Source organism: Mytilus trossulus, chromosome 3 (genome assembly GCF_036588685.1).
Source record: "Mytilus trossulus isolate FHL-02 chromosome 3, PNRI_Mtr1.1.1.hap1, whole genome shotgun sequence".
Classification (NCBI taxonomy): domain Eukaryota; kingdom Metazoa; phylum Mollusca; class Bivalvia; order Mytilida; family Mytilidae; genus Mytilus; species Mytilus trossulus.
Window position 1 is genome coordinate 15,917,788 of NC_086375.1, and position 11,046 is coordinate 15,928,833.

Genomic DNA, 11,046 nt, shown 5'->3' on the forward strand with positions numbered 1-11,046 from the left:
ACAACAACTGGTCAAATGAAGAAACTTTCAACTGCTATCTCTGCGTCCTACAACGGCAAAGAAATGTCGTTTGATGGTTCATATGACTTAAAAGACAACAAGAACGCTCAAATGACTTTCAAATCACCATTCACCAAAGATGCATTTGTGAAAATATCTTTAGAAGGAACAGTTCAAAGATTTAGCTCAAATGTAGAACTATCATATGGCGAGAAGACCCATGTTATGACTTCAAAATTCAATATGATCATGACTGATTCCAAATTAGGTTCTGCAGTTGAAATATCAGTCGACAACCAGAAAGGATCTATTGACCTCCTTGTTGAGTACTCGGATGAATACAAGGTTAAAGTATCTGCCAGTTCTCCACTTACTGACGACATTGAACTAATGTCTTCTGCAAAAATAAACCGTAACAATCTAATTGGTTCATTACTGATTAAACTCGCAGGAAAAACCATCCACGACAGCAGTTTCAGCCTGACAAGAAGAATGGGAGAAAACCAATTTGTCGCGAATTTAAATGCTGTATACAACTCTAAAAATGTCAATGGGGGATTTTCAATTGTTGCATACAATGGAATTGACGCCAAAATGACACTAGAGACTCCAGTTGCAGGATACGAGAAGATTGCAGCCAATTTCTTATACGAAACTGACAGGGATACAATTACGGCACAAGTCAATGGAAACGTTGGATCTAACAATGTAGAATTTAATGCAGTTTTTGATAAGACTTCACCATTCAATGGAAAAATTAATATCAAAACTCCAGTCAGTGGATTAACCGAAATGTCAATGAACGTAGTTTTCAACAATAATCCTTCAAACTTTCGTCTCACATCTGATTTCGCTATTGAAGGTCAAAACATGTATGACCTTAGTTTTGAGCATATCTCCTCAACAAGAAATATACAAGGAAGTCTAGAACTGAAAACAACAATTTTAGAAGACATTGACATCAAGTATGACATCTCTGGAAGTTTAACAAAGTCTTCATCTTCGTTCAGTGCCTCCGTTGGAAGTAACAACCAAATTTCATTGAACACTTTGACCAACATTCAAGGCAGGCAAATGGGAGAAGTAAAATCAACCTTAAATATCAACATTGCTGGTTTCACAAAATCAGCTGAATTAGAATTAAAAAGTGGAAGAAGCTTCAGCGATTTCACTTCTAAAATAAGTGGAAAAATTGATAACGATGAAATCTCTGTAGAAACCATATTTAAAAGTCAACCATCTTATGAGGCATCGGTTAAGGTAGAAACACCTTTCAAATCAGCTAAATCAATGTCAGCTACGATCAAGAATGTTCGTAAATCAAATTTTGTCAGCACATCAGCTGTTGTTGCACTTTCCCCTGAAAAGGTTTACGAAATAAGTCTTAATTATCTCAACCAGAACTTCAGAAAGATGGATATAAAAGCCGAAGTAAAAACTCCAGTGAAAGGACACGAGTTGATGAGATGGGTATACAGGCACGGGACTGACCAGGTTCTATCTGTATTTTCGAACTACGAATGCTCAACTGGAATTCAAATTACTGGTGATATTAAACTGTCACCAAGATCGATCAACATGGATGTCAGGACTCCGTTTCAAGCAATTCGATCATTGTCTCTTAAGGGAAACTTAGAAAGACAAAATATGATCTATAGTTTAGACACTTCTTTTGAGATAAATAAGAAATCAGTTAAACTATCTGGTTTAGTAGACTTAGAAAGCAGACCAATGACAACTAGAATCGAGCTGAAGACTCCATTTAAGGGACTTGAATCTTCCGAGATCAATTTGTCATGTACAGGAGACATCAAAGATTTGCGCGCCACAGTCGAAATTGTAACTCCTTTGATTAAACCAATCAATTCCGAAGTACATATCCGTTACGATTCTCTTTTGGACATGGAAACCACTGCAATTCTTACCACAGGGTTTAAGTCCTTCGAACGATTGAGTGTTTCATTGGTCAACAAGAAATACAGAAATGAATACCAAACACATGTTGAAACCTCGTGGAATAGAGAAAAGACCATTTCATTTGATGCTTCGTGTGATGTTTCGGAGATATCTAGTGGAAAGCATATCAAGACATCCATGTCAATTTCTACACCTTTCGAAGCCCTTAAAACTATAACTGTCAATATGGGACATAAATATTCCACTGGTAACTACATGCAATCAGTCTTCTTGGAATACAACGGGAAACCTCTACTAGATATTGACACATCTTATTCAAATATTGAGCATCACACAGTATCCATAGTAACAAGACACCCTAGACCTATGAACTTCAGAATCGGAGGTAACATGGAAGCCGAAAAGATAAACAGCGATATCAGCTTAAACTGGAATACAGACAAAACAGACAGCAATATGAACATGGAAGTCTTTTATAGTCATAGCAATAATAAGTGTAACTTAGCAGTTAGATTTGTTCATCCGTCTAAAACCATCGGATTTAGAGGAGAATTAAAACGTTCAACAAGTCATAACTTAATTTCGCTTGATGTAAACATAGATGAAGCCAATGTATTTGGATATACCTATGATTGTAAACACGGCAATGATGACAGAGATACAAGTATGAAATTCCGTTTCCCAAACAGATCTATCATGTTTACAAACGCAATTCAGAACCGTCTTGGATCTAAAATGGTAACTGGTGCCTTCTTCTGGGATGCTGATGGTGACCAGACAAAGAAAGTATCTGTAAAAGGGGATATAACTCCTAGTGAAAATGGTGTAGATGCCAATGTTGTTCTAGAAATGCCAAGTATTGGACAGGTAATGCAATATTTTAAGTAACTTTCTTGTAACTTAGTCAATGACAAATTGAATTGTTCAATTTCTGTAATCGTATTTTCCTTACCGCCCCTGATGATCAAGTTGAAAGAAACATTGTATTAAGAATCTTATTCTTATCGATGAATGTTAAAATAAACAACATTTTTTCTGGTTATTAAAAAAACCTATTCTATTTAATCTATACTGTATGGATAAGTCTCATAACTTTTTTTTAAACATTAACCGATATTCATTTACTTTTTTTTATAAATAGGATGTAAAGCTTGATTCCAAAGTCAAATTCAACAAGGGATCTGTTCTGTTTGATGGTAAAACTGCATTCCAGTATTCTAAAGATTCAAGGAAGACACTAATTCTTTCCTCACGACTGGAAGATCTTTCATCTGGTACTGACACCAACTACAGCTTTAACCTAGGAATCAAACATCCGTATACTACTGTTGACGTTGAGGTTACTTCACTCCTAGAATCATCAGTTTACAAAAAGATGGCTTCTGTCGATGTTAAATACCAAACAGCAAACAAAATGGCAAAGAACTTTGGAATAATGGGAGAAATCGATAACTTGAAGAAGAGCATCAAGATGGATGTAAGTTATTATTTTACTAACATGTTTGGGGATGAATCATCAGCAAAAAAGCGTTATTTATAATGCCATATAACACCCGAATAATGCCATATAACACCCGAATAATCAGTAGAGCTTGTAGTATGTAGAAGCACAAATAGAGAATTACTTGAATTAAGAAAGATGAAAAGAGGTCAACAAAAGGGCGGAACTCGAAGAATAATAAACAGAGAAAACATTTTAATGTCCATGCAAGATTACAATTTTAGAGAATAAATATAACAAAATACATTAAATAATAAAAGAAGTAGCTAAAAATCCTGTCAACTAGCTATGTTTTATTAAGAGAAAAAAATGAAATGTGTAAGCAAATATAATATAGAAAAGATATGTTTTATCATAATGTATACATGTATTTAAAAACACATATATGTACATTTACAGCTGACCACGCCTATTAAATCAATCAATATCCAAGGAAATGTTCAAACTACAGCTCCATACAAAGTGTCAATTAAGAACCTGTATGATAATGCCAAACCTGTCAGTGCAGATATTGTTTTTGACCCATCAGATGTCAGTATTGATGTCAACATGAACTATGATATTGGTAAGAATGAAAAGCTGACCCAATTATTATTAATATTTAAACTAATATGTTAATTTTCTATCAACTAATGTTTCAACTAAGTATGTTTTTAATTACAAAGATTTCTAATCTTTTTAGGCAAAGTATGTTTTAATAGTAAAGGTTGCAGCTTCTATAGGCAAAGTACTTTCCAAAGCAAATAATGCAACTTTCTCAGACAAAATATGTTTTTGAGTTAAAGTTGCTTCTGTCTCAGGCAAAGTTGCCCTTCGATGATATTGCCTGCTATTTTTATGGTTAATTGTTTTTGTCTAAACAGAAAAGCCTTCTATGTTTTTTATTACACAAACTTGGATAAAAGTTTTTTCGAAGACAGTTATTACAAAGCACGTTGTCTGTTCTATTTATCCGGTATACTACATCTGCAAATCTCAGACTTTTATACGACGATTAAAGATAATGATCTGTGTACTATTATAGAAATAGGTCATGATAAAAATATGTAGCATTCGGATTGAGCTCAATATAAGAAAGGTATACTTCTTAAATATCGAAGTAACAAAAACTATAAGCATGTACAACATTTTAGTATTTTACCCTGATATTGTTTCAGACAATCCACAAAACATTCTTCATGTGAATGCTAAAATGTCAGACGAAAGTGGAATCACAGCCGAAGTTTTCAGAGATGTGGACAGTAAAAGAGTTTCCGATACGCTCATCAACCTTAAACTGAAGACTTCCAAGATACTCCATACACGTGTCCATTGGAACCCAGATCTTTTGAAAACCGTAAAGGTTTGTTGTACATTAAAAATTATGGGAAAACATTTATCAGTGTTAAACATGAAATTCCTTAATTACAAATTAAGCAAAACATTTATCTTTTTTACATCAGTAACTTGTTAAGGTGGAAATAATAAGATAAACTAATCAAACAAAATAACAACTTCATTAATATTACTATGAATAGAAATTATATAGAAACAAATTGAATTTAAAAAACAGTCTTTTGGTTTTTGCATTATTTTTCTTTTGAATAATACGTCCGTTGTTTAAGCTAATCATAATGTCTTCTTTTGTAGTCTGTTGGTTTGAACAAGATTCATAAATATGGCAATGGCATTAACAAAGCACTTCAAACATCATGGATTGCTGTAGAACAGGAGGTCCAATCAAAACACAGATTGATCATATCTGCTATCAAAGAAGACATGAAACCATACATCAATTTTATGTCAGCAAGAGTTACCGAACTTCAAAAAATGAGACGCAATAATGATTACTACTTAAATGATATCGTAGGACATTTCCAAACAACACAAACTGTTATCAGGTAGTTAAAACCAAATCATTATCTTTAATTTTGTTTCGTTAATTTTCACTATTATTGGAATTCAAAGTTTTGTTACTTCTTTAAATATAATACAAAATAAAGATGTTACTATAACAATAAGTAAAAAATATTCACAGTAATACCGAAAGTTAAATCTTAAACAGTTATGTGTAAAACATGTAGAGAAGTCTAAAAACTAATAGAAGGAGTGTCAACAAATGGTGAAATATCCAAACGAGCTTAAGAAGTTAAACACTTTTAATTAAACACTTTTAATTTCTATGAAAATGTTTGACTATAATTCTGACAATTTCCTTTATTATTTTAGACATCAGATGAAATCACTTGAGAATGAAATCAACAGTCTAACAAAAGATATGGACTGGACACTATATAATTTGTATCTTGCTGAAATTACTGAATTAGTAAAGGTATATTTATTTCTGTGATTTTGTTTTAAGTTTTGCAGTCATATTGTTTTATCGCGTTTCTATTTGTATATGATTGCTATTCCTTGTCTTAAACATTTTACAACAATAACAACTATGAATTGTAACATTTTAATACAATAACAATAATGAATTGTAACATTTCACTGAAATAACAACTATGAATTGTAACAGTTTATTACAATAACAACTAAACAACTTTGAATTTGAATATTTCACTAGAATAACTACGATTTGTAACATTACACTACAATAACAACCATGAATTGCATCAACAAACTTTATAATATTTTTTCTTCTTTAAGAAGAATAACACATTAATATTTTATTTACATTACAGTTAATGGAAGACATGTCATTACAGTACTACTCTGAAGTTTTAGATTTTACACAGTCACAGACAACACAGCTGTCAAACACCATTGAAGGAGTATATACAAAATATGGAAAACAAGTAACAGGTATACATCAACATCAATGATTAATTGATACTCAGGATATAAATATCAGATACTACTCAGTAAATAGAAACGATGAATTAAACCTAATATAAAGTACAAAAGTATGTAAAAGGAAAACATTAATTCTGAAGTCCAATTTAAAAGCTTTTTATTTTGCCATTTAAATTAGGGACTTTCCTTTTAAAAAATTTCTCGGAGTTCGGTATTTTTGATATTTTACTTTTTTACGATTTGATGTATTTTCAAGTTTAAACTATTTCTTATCTATCTTTCAGATTCAGTTGCATCTATTTCAAGCAATAAAATTTTGGAATCAGTTCGTTCAAGATTACCAACAATTCCAATGAAACAAATGGCTGACAGATACAACACAGTTATCTACAATGCAAGAGAATCAATCAATACTGGGCTAATAAAAACACTCCCAACCCCAGTATATCATATGGTGAGTTATACATTTGAAATATACTCCCAACCCCCAGTATATAATATTGTGAGTTCTACATTGGAAATCCATCTTTAACTTGTAGACATCTTAAAAACTATATCATTAAAATGCTAAAAAAATTATCAGCAAAGCAAAATTTGATTATAATTTAAATGAAACCTATTTTTTGTTGAATTCTATCATTTTTTTATAAGTTGGTTATCTTTTATTGTGTTGAAAGTTAATTCGATAAACTAAGTGTTAATTGGATGTTTCTTCTGTTCTTTTCAGGCTTCATCAGCATATAAATACTGGGAGATTGAAGAAAACATCAGATCTGTTTTTATCAAATTCGTCAATTTTATTAAAAAAGACATTGGAGACGAATTCAGTAATATCAAAGACTTAATTACTGATGTTAAGAAAACAAAAGTCACAGTATATGACCCAAAGAAAGGTCACTTTGAAATGGACATTTATCTTCCACTAGAAATGAAATCTTTAACAGAAGTTAAAAGGATAGCCAATCCAATTGAGAATCTCAGATCTTACATTCCACAATCAAATCCACTCCCATCCTTGGGCGATATTTGGTCTCATGCAGTTATTCCATCGTTTGGTGGTGAGTAAAATAAAGAGATCGACGTACCGTTTGAATGCAAACCAAACATTTTGTTTTATAAAACTCCCAATTTACTAAGAGTTCTAAATGACTAACCCTTATGCTACTTTTGTAATACTATGCACTGCATACATATGAGTTTAATATGTTTTAATTTAAACTTCATTTTTCATGTATATTGCATTCTTTATTCAGATTCATTTAAGTCAATTTGAGGCTGCGATCATTGCATTGGTATCATATTCAATTATATGATATTTTAAAGTTAAAATATATGATAAAAAATAATTATGAAAATTTCATGCATACGAGAGACGAAAGATATCAGATGAACAATTCAATTCATAAGTCGATAATTATCTTACAACGTCATTACAAATAACAACAACACCGGAACAAAACAATCACAACATTTAACTTAAAGCAACAAATAGGAATAGGCAAGTTTGCGCACATGATCAAATTCGTATACTACTAATTAGTTATAATAGTTATGAATATGTTCCATACCTTCATTTACAAAAATGTATACCAAATTAATTGAATATATTTCAGCTCATGCTTACGTCAAGGGAGATCATTTCACCACCTTTGATGGACAAGAATTCGATTTCAATGGAAGATGCAGCTATGTCCTTGCACGTGACTTTGGCAAAGACAAGTTCAGTATCATTCTTAATTACATGGGACGACAGAGTAAAAAATTGGTTGTCATGACCTCCACACAAAATGTTCAAGTTGCTCCAAATGGAAAGGTAAGAATTATTCGGATCTTATGTAATTAAGTTTCTTAAAGTTTAAGGGATGCATTTAAATTATCAAACTTAGAAAATAAATGAATTTTGTAAAACTTTGCCATAGACGATATGTTCTTTTCTGCATGTATTGAATTCATTGTATTGCTAATTCATGATGAGTGCTTTCCGTGTAAAATTTAGAATTTGATGTTCGATAACAAATATTTTTACCAACTTAATTAAACGATTTTCTTTCTTTTTAATGTTTTCTGCTTTCTTAAAAACAGCGTATGAGTATTTTCTTCGCAATCCTTATTATGTATGTTTTATATTATTTTCAGGTCCGTGTTGATGGAGTAGAGAGCAAACTTCCATATGCATCAAACGAGATAAAAATTTCACAAGTAGGAGACAACATTTACGTCGATGGAAATGGTTTTGGTGTTGTCAACAATATCAAATCCGCGTCATATGACATTGAACTCAGCCATTGGTTCCATGGAAGAACAGGTGGTCTGCTTGGTGTCCATGACAACGAGAGATTTGACGACATGATGATGTCTAACAAACAAATCACATCTGATGCCAACGCTCTGGCCACTTCATGGCAAGTCCAAGAAAAATGCCGTTAACTATAGAACGTTTACCGAAAGAGATTCAATTTTGTTTTTGTTGATTATTTGTTAATTGTTAATTTTTGGTTCTTATTTATTTCTTTTTTATTTCTTTTTGTGTATAGAAATTCGATTATAATAAATTAAGAGCAGCATTTCTTTTGTTTGTTTCACTCATCAATGAACCATTAAGAAAGTAACGTTTATTGCAGCAATTTAAACTAGACTACTTAAAAGTTTAAATAAGGATGACAAACCGAGATATGCAACAAAAGCACTATTAAAAAAAGAACGGTAATATATCATGTCTGACTTCGTCTAGATACTTTCCAGAAGAAAGTTTAAAATACAGCTTAAAATGTCTTTTTGTTATTGCTGTCTATGGGTTGATGTTACATTGACGTATACCAGACATTTCCTTTCACTCAATACGTTTCATACAGTATTTAAAACGTATGGGCTGTATGCTTTTAACATGATTTGGTCTAGAATTAACTGATTGTAATAACTCTGTGTACCTTTTGATATTCAGATAATGACGTAAAAAAAGATGAGATGCTTAGGGCTCAAAATTATGTTAAACCCTGACGCATGTTAACTTGACTGTCCAACGACAGAAACCTCATCAGCCGTTCATTTTTTTCATAACTTTTTTGTGATAGAAAAACAAAAGTTATGGGGTAACCATTCATTACACAACATCAGTGCATGAACTTAAAGCAAAGGAGAGCTTTTGTGTTGCTGTTCTACATCTCAAAGTCAAAGTGAGGTCTTCAACACGGTGTTAACAAATATCTCATCTAATTGAAAGTATAAGACGCCCCCAAACACGTTGTGATTTGTTTTAACATATAAACATAATAGCGATGACCGACCTCTTATTAAACACATACTCTTTAATACATTCACAACTTGGCGAAACGATTTACATGAACCACTGTTGGTAGAGTTTGTGTATCCGATGACATCATTCTACCAGTAGTTATGTATGGTTCTTCAATCTCGTGGCAACGAACATGCGGTAAAAAGATTATTAGACTAACTGTCGAGATGTGCATATGGGATAGTAATACTAATATTGCTATATAAATGAGAGACGGGAAGATACCACAAAAGTATTTATATTCAAACTCATGTCAAAGAAAAACTTACAAAGTCAAGGTGAAAAACGGGTGTTGATTTCTGAATAACGAGACAACTGTCCATCAGAGTTCAAATGACCAATATACTAGTAAAAGAAATTTTAGGTCACGCGATTTCTTATTTATCTTTTAGTAATTTTAAATACATTTTGTAAGCATCGATTTCTCATAATCTGTCTAACTTATAATGTGTTGTCTCTTCTTCGTGATTTTCCTTCATGAGCATGATCTTATTCATTTCATTTTTTAAGTAATTTGATAAACGTCACTCAAATGAACGCGATCGAGAGTTTGAATATATTTGATAAATAACCAAAAAAAACAACATTGACGATAAAAACATGTTTTGGGAATGACTGATGTCATCATTACGATAAATAATAACGGAAGGTTTGAAAAACATTTGAAGTAAGAAAATGGGATTTGATAACGAAATCATAATGTTTCAGTTCTAATCTTTATATCATTCTTACTGTACTTGCATGTCTTTGATTTTCAAATACAAACGGCAATATTCTAGAAGGTATAATCTGAACAACCTTGTACAAACTAGTGTTATACAATAATTAACACACATATAATACAATGATAGTGAGCAGAAAACATTGCATTAAATTCCTGCTAACTTTGTTGACGGAGATTTATCCGATTTTGGGAAGGAAACCAATGTTACGAATTACTATGCAGCAATATGAATTCGTCCCAATGATAATAGTCCCATGCTGAATATTATTGATTTAACTTATTAACTTGACAACAGTTGCTATTGAGTTTTCAATGTAAAGCCCGAAAAAAAATGGAAAGAGAGATTACAATGTTTTACAAAACAAAATACATTTTTGTTCAAAATTTGTAGCTATTCATAGACTTTCAGGCTATAAAATTTACCCTTACGTTTAAATGTACACTTAAATGCGTTTCTACTACGAGTTTTTTTTTTACATGTCATGGATATTCATATTGAGCATACGAAAAAGTTACAATAAAAGAGGGGCAAAAGATACCAGAGAAACATTCAAACATATAAATCGAAAATAACTGTATGTAATATATGTTAACTGTTCTACTAGTGTAACAATCACAGTATAGTAAGTTTATCAATTGACTATTCTTCTTAAGCAAGCTAAATTAAAAATGACAGTTTATAGTCTACATAGAAAATGTTTATGTACGTTTGTGCTCATATGAAACTTGTTAAGCCAACCACATTCGTGACTATTAAATCATAAAATTGAGAATAATTGGAAATGGGGAATATTTCAAAAAGACAACAACCCGAGCAAAAAGCCGACAACA

The 11,046-nt window shown here is 31.7% G+C and overlaps 1 protein-coding gene across 1 annotated transcript; it reads left to right on the forward strand.

Annotated features, from left to right (window-relative positions):
- Positions 1-23: 23 nt before the first annotated feature.
- On the forward strand, positions 24-8,763 carry LOC134710246 (uncharacterized). The gene is made up of 11 exons (XM_063570521.1): positions 24-2,784; positions 3,059-3,394; positions 3,818-3,983; positions 4,576-4,760; positions 5,048-5,298; positions 5,627-5,729; positions 6,088-6,208; positions 6,484-6,653; positions 6,927-7,257; positions 7,813-8,012; positions 8,336-8,763. The coding sequence occupies exons 1-11, from the start codon at positions 64-66 to the stop codon at positions 8,624-8,626; spliced, it is 4,875 nt and encodes a 1,624-aa protein (XP_063426591.1). The 5' UTR covers positions 24-63; the 3' UTR covers positions 8,627-8,763.
- Positions 8,764-11,046: the final 2,283 nt, after the last annotated feature.

Coding starts and splice junctions, on each gene's coding strand:
- LOC134710246 (XM_063570521.1), top strand. CDS start 64: ATGTCGTTTGATGGTTCATATGACTTAAAAGACAACAAGAACGCTCAA. Junction 4,761..5,047: donor ATCTTTTGAAAACCGTAAAG/GTTTGTTGTACA, acceptor CTTCTTTTGTAG/TCTGTTGGTTTGAACAAGAT. Junction 8,013..8,335: donor AAGTTGCTCCAAATGGAAAG/GTAAGAATTATT, acceptor TATTATTTTCAG/GTCCGTGTTGATGGAGTAGA.